Source organism: Anastrepha ludens, chromosome 2 (genome assembly GCF_028408465.1).
Source record: "Anastrepha ludens isolate Willacy chromosome 2, idAnaLude1.1, whole genome shotgun sequence".
Taxonomy (NCBI): domain Eukaryota; kingdom Metazoa; phylum Arthropoda; class Insecta; order Diptera; family Tephritidae; genus Anastrepha; species Anastrepha ludens.
In genome coordinates, this window is record NC_071498.1 from 91,937,026 (window position 1) to 91,961,213 (window position 24,188).

Consider the following 24,188-nt stretch of genomic DNA (forward strand, 5'->3'; position numbering starts at 1 on the left):
CAGAAAAATGGCTGGTAGACTAAACATTAGACGCTCTGTTGAGAATATTGTTGCTATCGCGCAAAGTGTTACTGAACAATCTTCAACATCGATATCTCGACGTTCTCAATAATTAGGCATTTATGAATCGATTACTTAGCGGATTTTATCTGAAGGTGTGGACATAATATATAATAATAACAAATAGTTTTTTCGAAACAAAAATACTAGGAAAATTTACTCCAAAATTTATTTTTTTTAAGCATTTTATTCCGCGATTTTTTCTTTTTTTCTATTGTATTTTTTTTAATTCATATAGAAATTATGACATTAATAAACAAAAAAATTTTTGGTTTTTTGTATTCAGGTCACTGACGCCGATGCTACAATACCCGCCGATTGAGAAGCCCCGCTGCGACCTTCCAGGAAGAATTGAGTGTACATCCGGCATTTTTAATGATTAAAATAAAAAAAAAAATTAATTATTTTAATGTAGGTATAAATAAACTGTATGCGAATTTTGAAAAAAATGTATTGACTTTTTAATTTTAAATAATTTTAATGAAAATTAGGGAAAATATGGCCGTTTACATGTATCTGTCCACTTAAATTATGTAATTTCACATATCACTGTAAAGAATCGAACTGTGAATAAAAATAGTGAAACCTGAAAGAATCTACATTTTTACATGGCGTCTAAATTTTTACAACATCTAGATCTGAAATACCCTTTACTTAATCTTTAATGTCGCATGGGGCATTCAACCTATGAAGGAAATACATTTCCAAATATAAAAATCGACAGTCAAGATTTTGGGATGGGAAAAAATGCCAGTGTCGTTGATTCAGCAGCATCTGATTCAAGAAAGTAATCATTTCATACACCCTGTACATTGGATTAAGAGCAGGTATTGCTAATTTTACGCACACATAAAGCCTATTAAGGGGTTAGGGGTAGTCAGAGGCCCGAAAAAATGATGATTTTCACGAATTTTTTTTTGCTACTTAATTAATTTATTTAACAAAAATAAAAACATAGCATAAAAACATCATGTTTTAACTTGACTTCACCAAAATTTCAAAAAAAAAAATTTATAATTGCAAAAGTTATCGCTGTTTGTGTGAAGCCCGTTTCTCCAGAAGTCCCTTGCGGTGAACATCACAAGTCCTTGCAGATTCATCTAAAACCAATCGGATGAGAAAAATTACTTTTATTGATAGATAATCTCGAGCCGGATCGAAGCTTTTTTTTTTTTTCAAAATGAACAAAATGGCGGCCTCAGGAAATATTTTTCAGATTTTCGGGAAAAAACCAACAGTTAATTGTTAAAAAAAAATCGAAATTTTTGAAAAAAAAAAATCCTTCGATCAGGCACAAGTTTTTTATGTTTTTCAAAAGCTGTATAAATTTTATTGAAATCTACGTAGCGGTTTTTAAGTTACAGTGTTCACCAGTTTGAAAAACATAGTTTTGAGAAAAACGCATTTAAAGTTTTGCTATCGGCTCCGGAGCGGCCGAGCGCCCTTTGTTAATTGTTGAATAACTTGAAAAGTATTTGTCGGATTCACTTCAAATTTTTACACAATATTTTTAAAACATTATACTTTAAGAAAATGCAAAAAAAAAAAAAACTCGATTTTTTGAAAATTCTGACTACCCCTAACCCCTTAAAAAATGTATATCGCACCCTAAATACAAAATCGGCACAACTCAAAATTTTCCACACCCGAGCTTGACTTGTTTACAGTAGCACAGAAAACAAACTATGTGACATATCACGCTGAAATTTGCCATGTAAGCTTATAACAGTCCTACCAAAAAACAAAAAAAATTATTTTTGCCATATGACATCCGCGGACCGTTTTTACATATTTGAGCAGAAGTACATTTTGAGTTGTGACCCTTTTGTATTTAGGGTGTGATATGTACATTTGTATGTAGGTATATACATATTTGATAGGTAGCAAGCGATTGGCGGACATAATATATATTTGTTCTGTAAAATTCTATTGATTAGTTTGCAACTTTTTGAATGATTTGCTGATTTGAAACCACAAATATGTTAAGCTAATATTTTTCTTGTCAACGCGTTTTCAATGTCTATCCCGATTTCCTTTCCCTAATTACATCTACACGCAATAGCTTCAAAAAAAAAGAAAAAGATTGGAATAGGAAGTGATTTGAGTACTAAACACAAAAATCGAAAAAATTATTTACAGTCTAATGCGATTTTAAAAATAAATACCTACAGATAAAATCCGTTTTATAAATACAAGTTGATAGGTGACATTGAAAGGCGATTAAAATACAAAAACTATACATACGCAAGTCAATTGAGCAACATTTTTGCCCTTACACAAATAGTTTTCGTGGAAAATAAATATTTCTACAGCGGAAAATATTTAATTTCATTTATTATTATTGAATATTCAATGACATTTCGAATGCAGTGGGATGAAAAGGAGTTGGTTGTTTATTAATGAGCCAAAAATTTGAATTTCTGTATATATTAAAATTTGTTTTTGTCACACAAATATTTTTTATGTATTCGAGCATTGGTTTGTGCAAGTAATTAAGATGGAGTTTTTATTTATGGCATACAAATTATCTAGTAAAAGCAAAGCTTTTATTTATTTATTTATTCATTTCTGTAATAATTCATTTCTATAATACAAAACAAATTTTTATTTGGTTATTCGGTTGAATTATACGCGCAAATTTTCAATTCGTTAAATAGTTGAACTTTAAATATTTTAAATAGTGCTTAAAATTAAATAAAACTACAATTATAGATGAAAATAAAGCTCGTTTAATTTAATGCAATCAATTGTGCTTATTATTATTATTATGAGGATACTTAGTACTGCGAACTGGAAGATTTTTTGTGCTCGCTCATAGATTCAGAGTATTTCTTGGAGCCGAACTTCCTCAATAAAATTTGGAGTTTGTGTTAGTTTATTGAGTTTTATTACCTTCTCTGGTACAATATGTCGGCCAAGGTGTTTTACCGGTGTTGGAATTGCGTCAGTGCCTGATACGATGCCAGCATATGTTTGGTTGTTGTTGTTGTAGCAGCAATACTAAACCTTACCAGAGGGTCCAGAGGGAGAGGGGTGTTAAGAATATTAAACCTTTTTGTGACTTTGGTAAACATTTGCGTTAAGGGTAGCGTTGGTTGTTCCTAGGATAACCTTCTTCTGCTGGTGTATTTATTACTGCTTGCTTCATCGTGCGATTCTCACAGATTACTGCCTGCTATTAGAAAAAAACTCTTATATTCGATTTTTCAGAATATATGTCCGACAGTGCCTCTAAGCGGGTCTAGTTTTTCAAAGAACATTTCTTTTTAGGTTGTTAGAATATATCCCGAATATGAACTAAGGAGGAAAGATAATTGTATACGCCGATGATATTGTAGTAGCTATATCGGGAAAACACATTCCTACATTTTGTGGTGTTCTACAAAGATCTATGCATAGACCATCACTTTGGTGTAATAGTCGTGCACTGGAAGTAATTGCGGAAAAATCTATGTGACCATTTTTAGCATTTGCCACGCTAAATATCTAGGCCTTGTATTTGATAGGAAGCAAGATTGTAGACTCACAGTTGCAGATATACTAGTATGCAAAGCGATGGCGGTGGTGTACTACTACGGATGGCTATTTCGGGGAAATGAAAGTTCGAAGGGTGGGCGGATATTGCGATATGGAGGGTAACTGCAGGCAGAGAAACTAGCAAGGCTTGGCCCCAAGTTGACTGATGAGTAACAGATTTGTAAGCTACTTATTTTTGAGTAAATTGTAAGAGTAGCGAATGAAATATGGCGTAACCAACCCACCTGCAGAATCGCCCGACCATAGTGACCACTCTCAATACTAAACGCACAGAATGTCTGCTAAGGCACAATAAACACATAGTCTTAGCACAGTGATTTCCATTATAACGGGGCACTGCCTAATAGGCAGACACGCCGAGACGATGAGCGTGTAAACACATGATTTCTGCAGAAATAAGGGATCTTCTAAAAATTTTGAAAAGTTCACACTGGTTCAACTTAGTCTAGCCTTTATTTAATCTTATTTGCATCATTGTCTATATGAGTAGTGGAATGCACGTCGTCTTCATTTTCGCTATCATCGGAATCTGAAAGACAATCAACATAGTTTCATACGTGAATATCCGTGATTCCAACTGAAGACTTCGAAATTAATTTGAAAAATAAAACTGAACACTACTAACATCAAAGTCTTACATGAGGAAAAACTGGTGCTGCTAAGAACCAAGAGATATACAGCATTGAAAATATTAATACGTTTTAAATATTCTTTTGTTTGGAAATCTCGACCCAAGCGCTACTTAACCGTCAAAAGAAGAAAGCTTGGAAATACAAATTTTAACTGATCCAGCGTCAAACATAAGCAGAACTTGCAGAATCAAAGGGAGTACGCCAGTTAACTTAATATGGTTATTTGCAAAAATACGTTTTCTCCTTAGGCGCATCCAGTGCTGTTTGTTGTCTTGAATACATTGGCCATCATGTCCTTTACTAACAATAGTGAGACCATTGTAAGGTTTAGGTGGTTCAAGATTACCAGGAAGGACACAGGATAATGAACATTTTCTTCCTGCCTTACCATATATATATATATATATATATAATTTCCTATGGTCGAGCGGGGGAGCAAAGGCCCACGTTATCATTCGCGGTGTTTGCTGTTGTCCTTGACAAAAGGCTATAGAAGACCTTCTTTTCGGAGTAGGGAGCTGTCTCCGTGGGAGCATGATATTATATGCAGATGATATTTAGGACACGAGATCGGAAACGCGAAACTATGATGTGATCTGAGTACGGTTTCCATTCTATCAGTGCCGCTTGCTTAGACAACAGTAAGCCTACGTCACTAAATCTGGGTTGACCGCTAGGCATGCTGAAGAATAAAATCGTCAGACCATCTTTTGTTATTGTTGCGCCAGGATTAGGCCACATTGTTTCACTGAGTCTTAAGAAGAGTAATTTGTAGCAAAAGAGGAGTAAAAGTGTACGAATATTCCGTGTTACAAATATGCCCATGTTTAGCATGACACAGTTTCTTTCTGCCTTAAATAGCAACCATTTTTTTTTTTTTTTTTTTTTTTTTTGTCGGGACAACTAGCAAGTGCAGCACTCAGACATTAATTGAGTCCATTGTACTACACTTGGATTCCCTTTTAATTTTCTTTAAATCTACCCGATCTCCAAAGAAATCTGAGTAGATCTTGTGGTGCCAAGGAGCCAAGATGGTCGCTTCTTAACACATCAGTGCCAAAGACCTCAAACCTGATTCGAGCGAAGGCGGGGCAGACACACAGGAAGTGGTCCGCCGTCTCATCCTCCTCTTCACAAGCTGGGCAGAGTACACTGTCTGAGATGCCCAACCTTTCCATGTGCTTTGCCCACAGAAAGTGGCCCGTCATCAGTCCAACCAGCCGTCTGCACTCCCCTCTGCTTAATGACAGAAGGGTTTGCGACAGTCGATCGGACATGACAGGTAACATCAATTTTGTCCATCTGCAGCCTCTTTCAGCCTGCCAAGCTCGCTTGTGGGTAGTAGTTACCCATTTGCTAACCGTGGCCGTGATGGCCGCAGAGGGGAGTGGCAAAGCGGGCTCTGGGCCAAAGAAGTTGGCCTCAGAGCCCACCTTAGCTAAGAAGTCAGCGGTCTCGTTACCCGCGATACCCACGTGTCCCGGGACCCATGTTAGCATCAGGCTATTATGTCTGCCGACATAGTTCAGCCTGGATTTACAGGACTTCACTACCCCTGATGTGGTTTGAGGGCTGTCTAAGGCCATAAGCGCTGCTTGGCTGTCGCTGCAGACACATATAGATCTGCCTCTCCATCGTTTTTCCACAACAAAGTTCATCGCTTCTTGAACTGCATACACCTCCGCTTGAAACACAGATGCATGCATTCCAAGAGCAAAGTGCAGTTTTGTCCCGCTGGATTCCACGTAGACCCCAGAGCCGGAGCCATGCTCGGTCCTGGAGCCATCCGTAAAAATGCGAAAACAGTGTTTGCCGGGCTCATTTTCTGAGTCTCCCCACAACTGAGCCTCTGGTAGCACTACACTGTATCTCTTTTCAAGTACGACCCTTGATGGCATGGAGTCAAGGGGCATGGAGAGAATCGTTGGATCGATGTCCATGCCTTCTCTGTGTTCCAATGCCGGACAAGGGCCGTACCAGTTCCCACTGTGTTTCAGTCTGCAGATGGCCTTCAAGGCCTCTCCTCGGATGAAAGCATCAAGTGGTGGTAAACCAATCAGAGCATCTAGTGCCGGGCCTGAAGTAGTCGGAAAAGCTCCGGTGCAACAGATGGCCACAGTGCGTTGTAGTCTCGATAAGGTCCTCTTGACTCCCACTAGGGATAGTCTGCTCATCCAGACCACTGATGCATAGGTGATAATGATTGCAATCATGCTTGTAGTTCTTCGTCAACATCTTAAACCCTTATACTATACTTAAATACAAGGTAGCGCAAAATTAATCACCTTATAGGAATATTTATAATTTTTGTAAATGGCATCGTACGTGATCATATTTGACACTTGTGAACTAGACAGCTGCACTATACAAACTGACAAGCAATGGAGCGCGCAAAGGTCGAAATAAATAATTAATTTTATTCATTAAAAAAATTATTCCAGAGCATTCTCTTCCTTTAAGCCAAACGAAAAAATAAGTTTTAGATGAATTTACTGTTGGGAATGTTGCATTTTTTTCACTATTTCAAATATCCAAATAAACACATAACACCAACTGGCTTTGAAGATATTGATAACAATACTATATACATATGTATGAACTGTGAAAAATAGTTCAAATGGGACACTATGTGACACATTAAGTGAATCCCCATTGTTTGGTTCATTAACAAAAATTCCATAACAAACGCTCAGCGACTGCCCTACCGGTAATGGTCATAAAGGTGTTGCCTATAGACAGGCGCTCGTATGACCAAAGCAAAAAATTATTTTCATTCTTTATAAGTAAACATATACTTGGAATCCCTCATCCTAGACGCATTACACTCTCCAGGCTACTGTCAGCGACGAACAATGTTTTGGCGAGTTCAGGGTGTATTAATGAAGTGTGCCATTTTTTTTGACAAAAAAGAAAAAAATTAAATAGAGCTAAAAATTATCAACGTTCTCCGAAAATTAGATCACTTAAAAATATCACAACGAATTTTTTGAAAAAAAAAGCCAAAACAAATACAGAAACAAATATCCAACGTACAAATTTGTGTGTTGTATTTTTGAATATAAAAAATAAATCGGTTAAAATGGCGTAAATGTGCAAACAAACTTTTTGAAAATAGTTTTTTGTATTTGTTAAAATAAGGTTACTAAGGGTACATGAAAGTATTTGGCACACTTTACTAATATACTTTAGGCGAGATCAATATTTTGTATGAGAGTTTCACTTGCGTTTTTAAATAAAATTCGGATAATGATGAATTCATCTAGTTTAAACATTTTCTTAGCACATACCTACTATAATAATTCTAATGCCCGAACGGCATAATTCTAATGACACTAATACCTATCCCTAATCTTAATTACTAAAGCCGGTCACTAACGCACGGAAAATGATTTTTATAAAAATTTCTTGTTATTGAAAAGATGAACGAATTAATGCCGAAGAAAAAACAACGAATTCTATGCTGTATAATTCGCAAATGAAGGTTTTGTAAACAGTTTTCTGTACATAAATATATATGTATATTATGTATATGAACCATATATGTATAGTTGGCGCCTTCTGTCTTAGTTCATGTACATAAAAGCCTTTATACTAAAAAAATTTAAGTTTTTTTTTTCGTTATTTGTGACGTTGGTGACGAAAAATTGCTTTTGATATATCTATGTACATACATATGAATGTACATATACATATGTATGAGAGCAGATACTATTTTCCACGCGCTAAAGAAATATTACGAAATCTACTAACACAAAAGTTTTTTCGCTGCCAAATGCCCATGAATTTCTAATGAAATATTATTCTCCTTCTGTGCTATGTCAAAAAGGTCAATCATAAATTTCATATGACATATTCAGGTTAGATTAGAAATGTGCTGAAAAACGGAAAGAAAAACAGCACGCAAGCGGACAATCAAATCGAGCATGCGAGCGAATTCGTTTGAAAATAAAGTAATTTGACTGGCAATTCGAACGGCAATTTGTGCCAATTGGATCGGATAAAATGACAAATTGGCGTTGCAAAAAAAAAGAACGTTTTTTGATACCTTGCGTGAATTTCTATTATTTATCAATTTAAATTGGGGTCGGGTGTTATAATGAATGAGAGTAAAGTGTGTGCTGTCAGTTTTCATGAGCAGTGAAGAAATTTGATATGGCAAAGATGATAAATAGTTTTCATATGAAGAGTAAAATGTGTGAACCGAAACTTCCTGCAGTAGGAAATGCTTGGTAAAAACAAAATAGTAATGATGAACATTTTAAGTTTTTGCTGTCGAATATTGCAGTTCCAGATATTTATAAGATGCTTTATATCTTTTGCTTTTTTGGTTTGTATTCTTTCAAATTTTAATTGAAATAAAAAAAAATTCAAATTGCAGAAAATTTTATGAAACTTCATGTTTCTTGTAAACAATTGGATATCGGGTTTTTTCGAGTTCTGGTAATTAAAAGTATACCTATTATATATATATATATATTAGGCCGGGTCGATTTGTGGGGAGGCAAAAAAATCGCCCATTGTTCTGTGAAAATCATATTCTAGGGATCAAAATAAGAAACTTTGCCGAAGGAACCATACCTCTAAAACGAATTCTGATGTCCCCCAATTTGGGTCGAACTTTTTAGTTTCTTTTCTATAACTCATTTAAATTAATTTTTTCATTTACATATGTTCTGACTAAATAAATTTCTTAAGAGAAAAAATAGATATTATTATAAATAAATAATAAATATTATTATATATTAAATAAATAAAAATAAAGAAAAAACATAGCCATTTAGCTGATTTTTTCATGTACAGGCCAAAAATGGTGATCTTTTTAAATTGGGGGACATCAGAATTCTTTTTAGAGGTATGGTTCTTTCGGCAAAGTATCTTATTTTGATCCCTAGAATACGATTTTCACAGAGCAATGAGCGATTTTTAAATCGACCCGCCCAAATATATATTTATATATATATATTACAGCTTTGATATTTTGGATTTTAGGACCGCGAACATGCTCTTGTTTATGAATGGCTGAAATTCAATAAGTTGTAGTATGAAAAGTACAAGCAACTAAATTACTTTTACTAACAAAACTGCCTTTAATTCAAATAATAACTACTTTTAAATTAACCCCGGGCATGCCTGACGAGTGTGTGAACCCCAGTTTTTGGAATCACCATAGTGATAAATATGATAAATATTGCACCCTAGATGGCAAATTTTTTAGTTTAAAATTTACTGAAAAAAGGATTTATTTATTTAATTTATTTGATCTTTGAATATAAAAATGTATGCACAAATAAATAAATTATCTAAAGTGAACAAAATATAACAAAATATAAAATTAAAAATCCGCATTTTTTTACCAAAGTTTACTTTTGTAGAAACCATATACAATTTTCAGCAATTTGTATAAATATTTAAGAAAATTTATTTAATAGCTTTATGAAAAACTAAAATCATAAAAAGTCTAGTTGCTGAAATCATCCTTATACAAAAGCCAGGGAAGACCCCGAGCGTGGTATCCAATTACAGGCCAATAAGCCTATTGCCTGTTGTCTCCAAGCTCTTCGAAAAGCTGCTTTTAAAAAGGATAAATCCAATAATTGCGCAAAGAAATCTCATTCCAGCCCACCAATTTGGTTTTCGTAAGTATCACTCCACCATAGAGCAAGTTAATTGTGTGTATGATTTCGCTAGACAAGCACTTGAGAGGCGGCAATTCTGTACAGCGGCATTTTTAGATATAACGCAAGCCTTCGATAAAGTCTGGCATGAAGGCCTGCTATACAAGCTTAAGCAGGGCTTACCGCGCAACTGTTATATGCTCATAAAATCATATTTGCAAAATAGACATTTTCTTGTTAAAGTAAACAACGAAACCACTAACCTTCACGCAATCAGAGCAGGTGTACCACAAGGAAGTGTTCTAGGCCCCGTCTTGTACACTTTGTTCACGGCAGATCTTCCACTATCAAAGAACACATATACAGCCACGTATGCAGATAATACTGTCGTCATGGCCAGGAGTACCCTTCCCTCAATTGCTTCTGATTACCTACAAGAAAACCCTAACAGTGTTAGCGGCTGGATGAAAAAATGGCGCATAAAAGCAAACGAAAGCAAATCGACGCAGATAACATTCACTATTCGAAATGGTTCATGTCCTGCCGGATCTCTTAACAGCGTTCCAATACCACAAACAGATAATGCCAAATATTTAGGTATTCTATTAGACCGGCGTCTTACTTGGCGATCGCATATATTTTTAAAGCGAAAGCAACTTGGACTGAATTTGCGATCGCTACACTGGTTAATCGGCTACAATTCAGCACTTACACTAGACAATAAGGTGCTTATCTACAAAGCTATTCTGAAACCGATATGGACGTATGGCGTTCAATTATGGGGCTCAGCAGCAAAATCAAATCTAGAAATCATGCAAAGATTTCAGTCAAAGGTGCTCCGCATGTGTGCCAATGCGCCATGGTTTGTACGAAACGAGATATTGCACCGTGACCTAAAAGTTACGACAGTTTTCGAAGAAATAAACAACCTCAGCCAGAGATACAACAACCGACTTGCCACTCATCCGAATAATCGAGCAAATAACCTTTCCAAGATAAGCTACTCCTCAAGATTAAAAAAATGTCAGCCTAACGATTTAATGCAAAGATTTAAACCGTAATATACGTAAATGCAAAAGTTGTAAAATTGTATAATATATGTATATGTTATATGTTGCTCATTATTAAGTAACGAATTCCAGTGGGAATTCTTACTCTAAGCTATTATTATTTAAATTGTAGGTAAAAATAGTACTTATTGTTATTGTTATGACAGATTGTATGGAATAAATGGAGTTTGAAAAAAAAAAAAAAAGTCAATTTAATTCAATAAGAATGATTAATAATAACATGAATATCTAAATTAAAATAAAAAATCAAGCCCAAATGTGAATATTTTTGATTTTGTTATATTTGTGCGGTGTTTCCCGTATCACCCTTTATCGAAGTAAAACAAAAGACTAGTTTGAAAACTATTAATGGGTAAATGATCCATTCGATGTCTAGCATCAGATTTTGTGCATTAAAATAAGAACCAGAAAAAAATGTTTTGTTAACTTGTGTTATTAATCAAACCTAAAGAGTTTCCAAACAGACTTTGGAAGTTGTTGTACACTTCTATGTAGTATACGTATACTTACATATACTAATATAATATTCACTCCGCGTCACGTCAGATATCAAGAGCATACGCAGGAGTTTCATCGGAGTTTTTGAGTATTTGGGAAGATTTAAATAAGGTTTTGTATCTTCGAGTTTTACTTTTTTTCAATTTCCATCAGTCTGAAGGCGAATTTGGACATGCTTTACTGTTGCCGTTCACCAATTTAATTACGCATATAATGAGCCGATATCAAGATGGATTCGACTTTGCCTTATTCTCAAGTTATAGACTTTATGTAGCTTCAGATTCAAGCTATTTAATTAATCAAGTAGTTTGTAAGAATCTTTGTACACGAAATAATAATAATAAATATACATAAATACAAACACATATTAGATTATACCAAGGCGGTGTTCGTTCTCTGTTGCTGTGTTGCTCCGTCGTCGACTCTCTGCTAACGGAAATGCAGGAACTCGGTTTTCATACTCAAACATATGCGGACGATGTCTGTACGCTAACATCCGATAAATCCTTAAGAAGGCTTTGCATAAAAGTGCAGAGAATTCTGGATCAAGTAGACGACTGGTGTACGAGACAAAGTCTTTCCATCAATCCGTACAAAACTATCTTAGTCTTGTTCACGAGAAAACGGAAACTGGATGGACTTAGTTTTGCAGCACTCAAAGGTGTGACACTCAGTTTGTCTGAGAAAGTTAAATATCTAGGAGTAATCTTGGATAAGAAGCTGACTTGGGAGACACACGTTTCACTGAAGGTGAATCGCGCATTGAGGATTTTTCAGCAATGCCGCAGAGCCTTTGGCAAAACCTGGGGTCTGAAACCTGCTGTGGTCCTATGGATATACACAGCACTAATCAGACTAATCATCACTTACGCTTCTGTGATCTGGTGGCGACGAAGCATGGTTAAGTCCACAATCCGGGAACTATACAGGCTGCAAAGAATTGTATGTTTATGGATCACGGGTGCCATGAGTACAACCTCTGGTGATGCCCTAAATGCTGTGCCTGATTTGCTCCCCTGGATCTTAAGATACAACAGGAATTAATAAAAGCAGTCTACATATTGCATATTACAGTCTCTTGCACGAAGTCGGAATTTCGGAACACAGAGAAATCTTTAAGATGCTATCTGAGCAGTATCCACTATTTTTTGGCACCTAAAGACGACCTGATACCCATAGTTTCGTTTGGAAGGAAATTTAATGTCAGATGTTGACGAAATGGAGCAATCCAGAATGCATGCAGGGAGGTTTGACGGATATTTTCTTTACCGACGGGTTCACGAATGAAATACTGTCTGAAGCCGGATGGTACTTAAACGATAGTAATAAGTATCACTATGCTATGGGGGGAATGGCAGCTGTTTTCCAAACGGAAATATTTGCCATTCTGAATAGAACAGAATGGTTAATTGAGAGGAGATGAAGCGAGAAATAGATTGGATTCTTTAGTGACAGTCAGGCTGCGCTAAAGGCTCTGGAGAACGCAAAGCAAACCTCAAAGATGGTTCAAGAATGTAAGAAGAAGCTTTATTCTGTTGCAAGACGTAATAACCTCGTACTTATATGGGCTCAGGACACAGCGGGGTTCAAGGGAATGAAATTGCCGATAGGAACAGGGACCAGAGCCAATAATCGGAATCAGTTCGGCAGGAATCAAGAAATGGATCAGCGATTATGTATGCAGTACCCAAACGCTGCCGAATACAAAACTGTCGAACTTTCTTCTAAAACTTGGAAGAAAAGACGTTCGGTTGATGGTCAGTATTATTACAGGGCACAATTCATGGGGTCAACATATAACCACCATTGAAATCATTGAGGACCCGATTTACCTGTCTTGCTTAGAGGAGGTGGATGACACTTAGCATTTTCTCTGTGAGGGTCATGAGAAGCAGTAAAATTTCTTCACTTAAACTGGGGGATATTTTCAGTTTTATCAAAGAATCTGAAAAATTCTCACAGTATATTTTTTACTAATAGGACTATGAATAAGTTCGCGCGGTTTTTTTTCGAAATTTGAAACTTTATTGACGTAAAATGGTTACAAATTTAATATTCAAAATATTGTCCATCGCTTACTACTACTTTTTCCCATCTTTCTGGCAATTCACGGATTCCCTTTGTGAAAAATTCGGTCGGTTTTGCCGCAATCCACGAATCGATCCATTTTTTGACTTCATCGTAATTACGGAAGTGCTGGTCAGCCAGGCCATGTTGCATCGATCGGAAGAGATAGTAATCGGATGGCGCAAGGTCTGGACTATACGGCGGGTGGGGTAGGACATCCCATTTGAGCGTTTCTAAGTATGTTTTGACCACTTGTGCAACATGTGGCCGAGCATTGTCATGTTGCAAAATAACTTTGTCGTGTCTATCGGCGTATTGCGGCCGTTTTTCTCGCAGTGCTCGGCTCAAACGCATCAATTGTCGTCGGTAGACATCCCCCGTAATCGTTTCATTCGGTTTCAGTAGCTCATAATACACAACACCCAGCTGGTCCCACCAGATACACAGCATAACCTTCAGGCCATGAATATTCTGCGCCGACGTCGATGTTGAAGCATGGCCAGGGTATCCATACGTTGCCCGACGTTTTGGATTGTCGTAATGGACCCACTTTTCATCGCCAGTCACAATTCGATGCAAAAAACCCTTTCTTTTGTGCCGTTGAAGCAGTTGTTCGCATGCCATAAAACGGCGTTCAACGTCTCTTGGCTTCAATTCATACGGCACCCAATGGCCTACCTTTCGGATCATTCCCATGGCTTTTAAACGTTTGGAAATGGTTGATTGATCAACTCCCAAAGTTTTTGCAACCTCTTCTTGCGTTTGAGCCGGATCTTGATCGAGCAATTCCTCCAATTCGGTATCCATGAACTTTGGCGGCGCACCCTCGCGTTCTTCGTCTTCCAAGCCAAAATCACCACTTTTAAAGCGTGCAAACCACTTCTGGCACGTTCGCTCAGATAGAGCATGCTCACCATAAACTTCCACCAAGATACGATGACTTTCGGCTGCTTTTTTCTTCATATTAAAATAATGAAGAAGAATTCCCCGCAAAAACACATTATTTGGCACGAAATTCGACATTTTCAAGTGTGGTAAAAATATTGTTGTTTACGCTTCAAATAAAAAACTTATACTGACGTTTGTGCCTTACGACAGTAGCTCTCCAATGAATGTTTGGAAATGTGGATCGATGGAATAATAATCAAGTTACGCCATCTGTTGTAAAACCGTAACGAACTTATTCATAGTCCTATTACAAAAGTGAAAAAGGATTTATAAAAATGTTAAAAATAACGGAAGAAATTTCATTTTAAAAAATTGTATGCTGGAATTTTCAACATTGAATAAATCTCAAAATTATATAATTTTTTTTCAACATTTCTTTTCAGTTCACATCCAATTATACAAGCCTGGAAATATAATAAAAATATATTATATTTAGAAGAACTGACCTAAATATTTGGAGCACTTGACATGGAAAAGCTATTTGTTAAATATTTACGCCTAGCCTATTGGTCTAAGTACATACGTTATCTGGCTAATTACTTACAGCCTGCTGGCTGATCTCCTGCCTAAATTTCTAATAATTTCAAATAATATTAATGAAAAGCAAATAAATTGTCATGTTAAATAGTTAAAAATTTTGATGAGAATTTCCAGTTCTTTTCTAAAATTTGAAAGTTTGATTCATATGGTTTTGGTTAAAAAAAATATTTAGCTCGAATATTATTAAAAAAAATCGCTACTGTGTGAGCTGTGATTTCCGCCTGGCTTTTGTAAAATTGTTTCCATTATCAGTATGAAAAACGCCGGAAAGAAATATTGGCCAAAATGTTACATATTTCAGGCCAATAGCCTTTGCCGCCACCTTAACTGTGTAATATAATTGGCAGTCGCCGTAGCCGAATGGGTGACTACCATTTGGAAGTGGGGGTCGCCACTCGGCAGGCAATGGCAAACCTCCGAGTGTGTTTCTGTCATGAAAAAGACCCCCTTAAAAACTATTTGCCATTCGGAGTCGACTTAAAACTATAGGCCCCTCCATTTGTGGAATAACATCAAGACGCACACCACAAATAGGGGGAGTACACGCCAATTATTTATTTATTTTTTATACTTATATTTCACGTAAATAAATAAGTAAGTTATATATTTTTAATATGAAAAGAAATAATTGTTTGTGTCTGATCTGGTGTCTGTTTTACGAAGTAAGCAAAAAAATATATTTTCAATGTATGCAAATTTCTGGCGTATAGTGCACCGCTACCCATTTGGTCAGCCTTACTTCCTCCCCTTTCATGCTGTTTAAGCAACAACTGTATAATTTTGAAGTGTCGTTAATACCCGAAAACATAAAAAATTAATTTGCTTATTACTTTTTCTGCATTATAAATAAACTCACTAACTGCACATTGAGCCTCTATAGATTTTACGATTTAATACAAAAGAAAACTTTTAATATTTTTACTGAGTGATAAAGTTTCTTGGGAGTGTATAAAATTTAGTAAACTGGCACTGTGTTTTTTTTATTTTTAATTTTATTGTTCTTTTTTCTTTTATATTTATTATTCTTTATGTACACTTTTCTTTTGGATTTTTTTATTGTATTTTTGCTGCGCCCAAACTTTCTGAATATTTGTCTACAACGTTCAATACAGCTATTGGAGACCACGATGAAATTGTTTTTTCGTATGGAATGCATCACTTCAATGACTCGAAACTTTCGTCTTGGCGCTCTGGTGTGTGTTAACATCAACAACGAGCCAGGCGAAAGGAAAACTTTGCAAACTTTTTTCAAAGTCTCGGCTGAAAATATGAAGCGTCACATTTTTTCTGTTTTGCTTGATATTTGTGTATATACATATATGTATATATGTGTATGCACACAAAAGGCGACAATGTGCCCGCCAACTTTCCTTTTCATTCTGAATATTTTTATTTTTGCATCTTCTTAACTTTTGACTTTTTGTTACTTTTACTTGTTTTAAAAATCTCACCAAGCTTTCGTTTCTATTTCACGAAATACTAAGTACTAAATTTCTTGTCAACATGTTGCAGATGCCTCATACGTGACTTGCTGCGCCAAAACTGCGAACTCCCCAACGGAATCGATACACTCCGACTACCGCGACGCCTGCAGCGTTATATTGACTTGATGGAAGAGCTAGAAGGACCACAGAAAGAGGACGATGCTGAAAATAATGCGGCATTGGAAAAGCTACAACTCAGCGGCGGTGCAGTGAGCGGTGCCAAAAAGCGAGTACATTTTGCTGAATCCAGGGATGATGACCAGTCGTCGGTGGATGTGGAAATGGGCGTAGATGTCATAGAAAGTCTGTTGTTGGAATCAAATCGGCCAAATGAACACCAAGTAATAATGGTGGGCGATTTGGCGACAGTGTTTGAAGAGGAATCGGTGGAGATTGCAGAAGTGCAATTAGAGGCAGAAAATCGAAATGGTTTAGTGGTTGTGGTGCAGAAGCCATTAGCAGAGGACATTATCAGTCCGATGCAGGTGCAGTTGACTGCCAAAACTAGTGCCAGTAGTAATAGTGACAGCTGCGATGATGAAACGATGCTGCAGTGCAGTAGCAACAGTAACAATAGCAGCAATAACAAGAACGAAAATTGTGATACTGAAACTGAGGTCGACGATTGCATTGAGCGCCAGTTAAGCTAGCCGTCATCGCCTCAACTACATATATGAAGTAAGTATAAAGTAGTGAGTTACATAAACTGGTATAAATGTAGCTCTACATATAAGCAATTACACTGCTATCAAATGAACAACAGCGGTTAGAAACAAAACTGGAAAGTTTTTGTCAGACTCAGCAGCTATGAGTGAATTGCCTTTTGCGTGCTTACAATTTTCAATTTCAAAAAAAAAAAAAAAAACTGAAAAAAGTGGAAAGGGTTGCCTTCATGTATTCATCCGATGTAGTTTACGAATTCATGACTACCAGTTAAAAAAAAATATAAAACAGTGCGTAAAACTTTTAACAAACTAAGACGAACTTTCAGTCGCAAGTTTTACTCAACTTGCGCTAGCTACATATAAACAAGTCAAAAACCAAGCGAATAAAACAAATCTCTGAAAGTAAGTGGTTGGAAACCTTTGCTTTGTCAAAACTTATTTTTCCACATTTTCATTTCGCTATTTACTGCAACTCAGCTATTGCAGTAGACTAATTTGGTTTTTTGTGTTCTTTTTTTAAATGCGTAGCATCCACTAACTATTTATGTAAGTAGTCATGTTGATAAAAGGTAGTGAGTTGAATTTTTCTATAAAGTAAAAGAAAAATTTCACTGTCATTCACTCACCGATAAGTTTCCTCACTGACATTGATACGCCCTGCCACACCTGTGGTCTCCGTGCGACTTGTCAGATTCACCGTATTTCCGAAGAGACAGTAACGTGGCACGCGATTACCGATAACGCCGGTCACCACTTCGCCTGAATGTATGCCAATCGTCACTTGCTGCGGAAATAAAAATGTGAGAAAAGAGAAAATCGAAAAGTGAGCGGATTAAAAATGCTACGGTTGTGGATTTTAGTTGGTTTTAATTAAATATACTTTTTCTGATAAAATATTTGTGATTAACATTTATTTACCTCACAATGGATGAATTGTGTTAAATTGAAAAATAATCTATTGAATTGCATTGAGCTTTAAGTGAACGTACATAGGAAATAAGTAAATCCGTATTTAAGCAATTCATCACTGCGTTGAAAATCTATGGCACATCATCAATTTTAATAATTTATTTTTAAAAGTATATTTTATTCGCATACACAAGATAAGTTTCATCAGGTCAGTTCAGTCCAAGTTTCATTCAGTTAAATCCAAGCTTCAGTCTTAATGAAAATTAAAGGTTGAATTTTCTTTGAAAATTTTCATGTAAAGTTCGTGATTTTTAATTACAATTATTTAAAAAAAATTCAGGTATGCAGTTTTATAGCCCCTTAAATTTTGTTATAATAAAGCGGTCGAAAATGGCGTTGGTTTTTGAAGTTTTTTTGTTGCTGACGTTGTTGGGGGTTTTCGAATATTCGTTGTATGGAGAGCATGCACAAGGCTGAAATTTGCCAAAAATTCTGTTTAAAAAATGTGAAATCTTGATGAAAATTTCTTGTGTTTTTGTTTTTTAATTTGCACAAAATTGTTTTGAAACTTGGATTTCCTTGTGAAAAGTATTTTAAAACTATGTATGAAACTAAATAAATTGTTAATTTTTTTCAATAAGTCGTAGTTACATAGTTATTTAACGCAGTATATCGAATATTTATATATGAATCATATTGTTTTTGAGTTAATAAATAAATAATACATATATTGAGTCAATAAAAACTGTAATGACTCTTAGTTTCTTAAATTATAAAATTATTTAACTCCGAAATGGGGAAGAATCGAAATAAAAATATTGAAGTGACAACGAATGTCAACACTAAAACTATTGTTTTTGTAATAAGAAGTTGAGTGTGTGGTAAGTATTGTTGGAAGGCAGTTTAGCGCAGAATGAGACGGGTTATAAGTACGAGGGGTGCCTTTTACATTTCGGGATTTGGCAACCCTGGTGTTGCAATCGGGCAACTGACAGCTGTATCTCAAAGTTTGACATTTTTTGGCTTTTACGTACTCAGAACGTTTTGAAATACCAGCGCTATTTGTGTTGTTTACAGTAACTTAAAAGATTCATCTTGGTCCAAAAATGGAATTAAATCGTGAACATTTTCGTGCGATTATTTTTTACAACTTTCGACGTGGATTAACTCAGCAACATTGCATGGATGAACTTAATTCATTTTTTGGCGATGAAGCTCCATCAAGGACCAGTGTTTATCGATGGTATGATGAATTCAATCGTGGTCGTAGTTCACTCCAAGACGAATTTCGTGAAGGTCGTCCAAAATCAGTTGTTGTTCCGAAAAGCATTGATGCTGTGTGCGAACTGATATTGCAAGATCGTCTGTGACCTATCGTGAGATTGAGACAATCTTAGGCATTAGTGGGACCAGCATACATTCAATATTGCATAAACATTTGACTGTCAAAAAAATTTGTTCGCGTTGGATCCCACACAATTTGTCAATCGCTCAAAAAAAGCCTCGTGTCGATTGGTCGAAGGAAATACTCAAAAAATACGATCGCGGGGCTTCGAAACATTGTGACAGTATGGGTGTTTCAAGATGAGCCATATCCAACAAAAGTTGTTCGCCCACCAAGCACTTCCAAGCAAATGGTCGCCTGTTTTTTCGGAAAAACTGGACATGTCGAAACCGTACCACTACAACAACGCAGAACAGTAAATTCTGAGTGGTACACAACCATTAGTTTGCCAGTTGTCTTCCAAGAAATTAGGAAAACCAATCGCCAAAGACGGATCACTCTTCACCAGAACAATGCGAGCTCTCACACATCGGCTCAAACAACTGCATTTTTGAGCACCCAAAACATCGAATTAATGGGTCATCCGCCGTATAGTCCTGACTTGGCACCGAATGACTTCTTTTTATTCCCGTGCGTAAAAAACAAACTGAGAGGTCAACGTTTTTCGACACCTGAAGAAGCGGTTGCGGCATTCAGAATGCATGTTTTGGAGGTACCTCATTCAGAGTGGCAAAAGTGCTTCGACAATTGGTTCAAACGCATGCAAAAGTGTATAGATCTTCATGGAGAATATTTTGAAAAACAATAAAGTGATTTTCGATTATTAAAATTTGTTTTTGTTCTCTAATCCCGAAATATAAAAAGCACATATGTATATATAATTGGCGCGTACACTCTTTTTGGGTGTTTGGCCGAGCTCCTCCTCCTATTTGTGGCGTGTGTTTTGATGTTGGGATGTTTTAAACCGATTCCGAATGGCAGATATTTTTTATGAGGAGCTTTTTCATGGCAGAAGTACATTCGGAGGCTTGCCATTGTCTGACGAGGGGCCACCGCTCTTAGAAAACCCTTTTCTTCATTTTCGTGTTTCACCGAGACTCGAACCTACGTTCTCTTGGAATTCCGAATGGTAGTCACGCACCAACCTATTCGGTTACGGCAGCCGGGTTAGCCACCTACAAAACTGCGAAAGCCGTGTGCAAAGGAAATGTTGTAAGTCCTACTTGCAGTTGCTTAACACTGTCGCGGAAAGTTTGCAGAAATATGAGTTTCGTCGAGATGCCAATGGGTTGTGAGCAAGAAGCAAGGGATCGTGCCTTACACGCATGCCCTGCATTGCCAAACACGCGACTTAAATATTTGAGGGCCTCTTAATTTGAGAAACTATATGGTGATCTGACATCATTCGTAAAATGTACTGTTATAAGTAAATTCATAAATTACACAGAGTGTTGGGATGACAGAATTAAATATTTAAAGCTAAATTAAAATGGAATTACTAATTATCAACGTTTCTTTCAATAACTATTTCAAAGAAGATAAGGGCGGATTTTATTTTTTAAAACTTATTTCCTCTAAATGTTGACCCTTTCGCCGGATATACTCTTGGAATTTGATATCGGGATGCCATTAACCTTGCGAACGATAATTTCCTTTTGTGTTGAGGTGGTCACTGGGTTTGTTTGTTGGACTTTACTTCTGAGATATCTTCACAGAAAAAAATCCATAGAGTTAAGATTGCGTGACCTTAACTCATGGGGGGCCTGGATATGTCGCCGAAACGGTTTATCAATTTTTAAGGAAGAAATTGCACAGTATCGCACAGTATCATCATAGCCTCTATGGCCGTGTGCGGCGTAGCGCCAGCTTGCGTGTGTACTAAAGGCAGGATGCTCTCTCATTATTGGCAGAAAATAATGATTCAGTATGCACCGATAAGAGACATTGTCCACAGAAATTGATTGCCCTCGACTATTTAAAAAAAAAAGGTTGGACTGTTTGACAATGCGCACTAAACCGTCTCCTTGGGCCTGTGAAGTGGATGCTGATGTTTTAATATTGGGTTCTGTTTCACTGTTATGTAACCAATAACGGCTAATTGATAAAAAGTGGCGGGCTATTGAAATTTGTAGTGACAGTCAAGCTGCACTGAAAGCCCTTGCTAACCTACGTTACTCTTCGAAGTTAGTCGGTGAATGTAAGACAAAACTGAACAGTGTTGCAAAACACAACAAAGTTAGTTTTATTTGGGTGCCTGAACATTGTAGTGTTACAGGAAACGAGTTAGTTGATAAACTGGCTAATGAAGGTTCTGAAAGTATGTCACTAGGCCCTGAACCCTCTCCAGGTGTCAATTCTGTAACGATTCAACTATGGATATACGACATCATGAGGTCTGCCCATAGATAACTTAGGTCTGCGTTGAACTCGTGCAGAGCAGTCAAGTGCTTTGTGAACCAAAGAACCAAACAGTAAAATAGCGACCTTTCTTCTAAAACTCAGCATAAAGGACCTGAGAGTACTAGTGGGTGTAATCACAGGGCGCAACGCCTGTGGTCAGCATATGGCTGTTATGGGGGTCGTCGACAGCCCGAAATACCTATCCTGTCTTGACATAGCAGAGCATTTTCTCTGTAGCTGTACGGCGTTTTACAGAACCAGATTTGGGATATTGGGTTGCGATATATATATTCATACTTTTCCTCTTCCGGATCTATTAAGATTTATCAATGAATCCAAGAGATTTGTGGAGGAGTGACCTCAAACTAATTTTTCCGTCTTACCACCCACATTTTATCTCTCTTATCTCTCTTTTCTTTCTACTGAAATGTATGCGAGTGTAGTTCAATGGTCTCCTGACTGAGTGCTTGGACTTGTCCAACCCCCCAAAAATCGAATCAAATCTAACCAATAACGGCAGTTTCGCTTATTTACACTTTCATTTATTTAAAAATGGTTTTTATCACTACCAAAAAGTGTGTTTACTATTCGAAATCGCTCTAACATTGTCTTGCAAAATTTTTAACGCAAAAAGCGCTTGCCCGATTTAAATTTTGAAGATCGCAGTCTAAGATCCTTTTTCAATATTTGATTTAAAATAGTTATGGAAGTCCAAAAAGAAACATCTGTATAATTTGTCTCCCGATTTGCAAAGCTGCATCATTTTAGTGTTTTAGTCATCAACCTCAATCATCACTCATTGCTTCTAGTATTCTTCGTAGGATCCTGTTTTAAGACCACCTTACTTCAATCGTTAACAGTAAATGGACATACGTTTGTTCGCTTTGGCCTTCCTCTTGGAAATAATTTCTCCAAGAAACACAAATTCATTTATCAGTGTTTTACCTAAGGAGAGTTTTATTCAATCTACTTTGGTTTTCTGTTCATCGATACGACACTCATATACATATATGTTTAGCGGATCCACATGCAGTATTCTTCGAAAACCAAGGCACACCTACTCGGAGATCAAAAATTAGATTTCTTCGTCTATATTTTAACGAAATACCAAAGTCGAATTTTAGTAATATCACTATTTTGCGTACTGTCTAGTTTCGATGAAGTCTAAGTTTTTGGTTTCCATGGTAAGCAAACACTTTAGGTTTTTACTGACAACTTCTAATTTACGTTCCTCAAAAGTGTTGGTTCAGTCAAAATTAATAGCTTATTTTTGATAAAAAGGGTCTCCTTGACAATATTATGATTCTAAGGCATTGTCTTAAATCAAATTTTGAATGACGTCGTTGCGTATAGTTTAGTTATAAATACAAAAAAAAAAAAACAAAAATCGATCATTTATTTATACTTCAAACTGGACAATGTGTTCTTGGAAATATGTAACTCATGGAGTTGGTATAGTCCAGAAGGTGGTTAATCGAAAATAGAAAATAGCTTACATTAAAGAAAATAGCCTGGAAAATGTACCTAGCATATTTTGCCCACCCAGATTAAATGAAGACGACAGATAGGAAATTTTGTGAATGGTTAAACAAAACTCGTGTTTGAGCTGTAAAAGAATTGCCGACGACCCTTGCCTTTTAATGATGAAAAATAGGTGCATGTCGAGATTTCATCAGGAATACATATAAAACAAACAACAAAAAAGTACTTGTAAGTTTTATAAACAAACAACAAAGCATAACTGACAAACTTATCGAGTTGTAGGACAATATTATAATTTCGGATATGTCGAAATTATGCGAATACCTATCCATTGGGAAAGTTAAAGCCAAAGAGTTTCCAGAAAATTATTGCAAAGATAGAGGACCGCTGAAATAAGTTTGTTGATTTTCAAAGAGATTATATTGAATAAAAAACCCAAATTCAGTAAAAAATTTACTTTATTTTAGTTTTGCTTTCTTATTTTTCAACCAACCTGTACATTGTTATTACTGTCAAAGTCTTAAGTATAAATGTTTCGAGTGCGAGATCGCAGAGGAAATAAACCCTGCTTTGCGCACTCCAACATTGCTGACGATGTGTACAGAAGCCATGGTCGGTTTGACAAGCTTGCTAAGCTTTGATGGGATATTAAATTCAGTTCTTCATATTGTTTTCGTCTTTATGTACTGTCATAAGCAGCTTTGACATGAATTTCATTTATTGTTGACTTTCCTTCTTGGAAACCAAATTGGTATAATGCAACAATTTTATTTTATGGCGTTAAGCTTTAATAAAGCATACCTGAGAATACTTTCTACATTAGTAACTTTTAATATCAGGTTGCACGGCAAATGTTTGTATAAGTAAGGGCGTCGCCATCTTTTGTATGGCATGGACAGAATTTGCCAAACTGCCTGTCGGTGGCAATTGCTGCGTTGCCCAAATATTCCTTATTAGTGCATACAAATTAATTATTTGGCTGGTACTTACATACAT

General features: G+C 36.3%; 2 protein-coding genes across 7 annotated transcripts in view; one reads left to right on the forward strand and one right to left on the reverse strand.

Moving 5' to 3' along the window:
- LOC128854759 (uncharacterized) overlaps positions 1 to 17,725 on the forward strand; it is a 78,472-nt gene extending 60,747 nt beyond the window's left edge. For 4 of the 5 annotated variants that reach the window (XM_054089129.1, XM_054089133.1, XM_054089130.1 and 1 more), the window contains one exon: positions 16,480 to 17,402. In XM_054089129.1, coding sequence (XP_053945104.1) covers positions 16,480 to 17,101 — 622 coding nt within the window. In that variant the 3' untranslated portion in view covers positions 17,102 to 17,402. Of the gene's footprint in view, positions 1 to 16,479; positions 17,403 to 17,644 lie in introns of those variants that run through there. The other variant, XM_054089131.1, reaches the window with a different exon arrangement.
- Positions 17,726 to 17,738: 13 nt separating this feature from the next.
- Positions 17,739 to 24,188, reverse strand: part of LOC128854757 (guanylate cyclase soluble subunit beta-1) — an 88,258-nt gene continuing 81,808 nt past the window's right edge. For both annotated transcript variants that reach the window (XM_054089127.1, XM_054089126.1), the window contains exon 13: positions 17,739 to 17,900. In XM_054089127.1, the coding sequence (XP_053945102.1) occupies positions 17,739 to 17,900 (162 nt within the window). The remainder of the gene's footprint in view (positions 17,901 to 24,188) is intronic.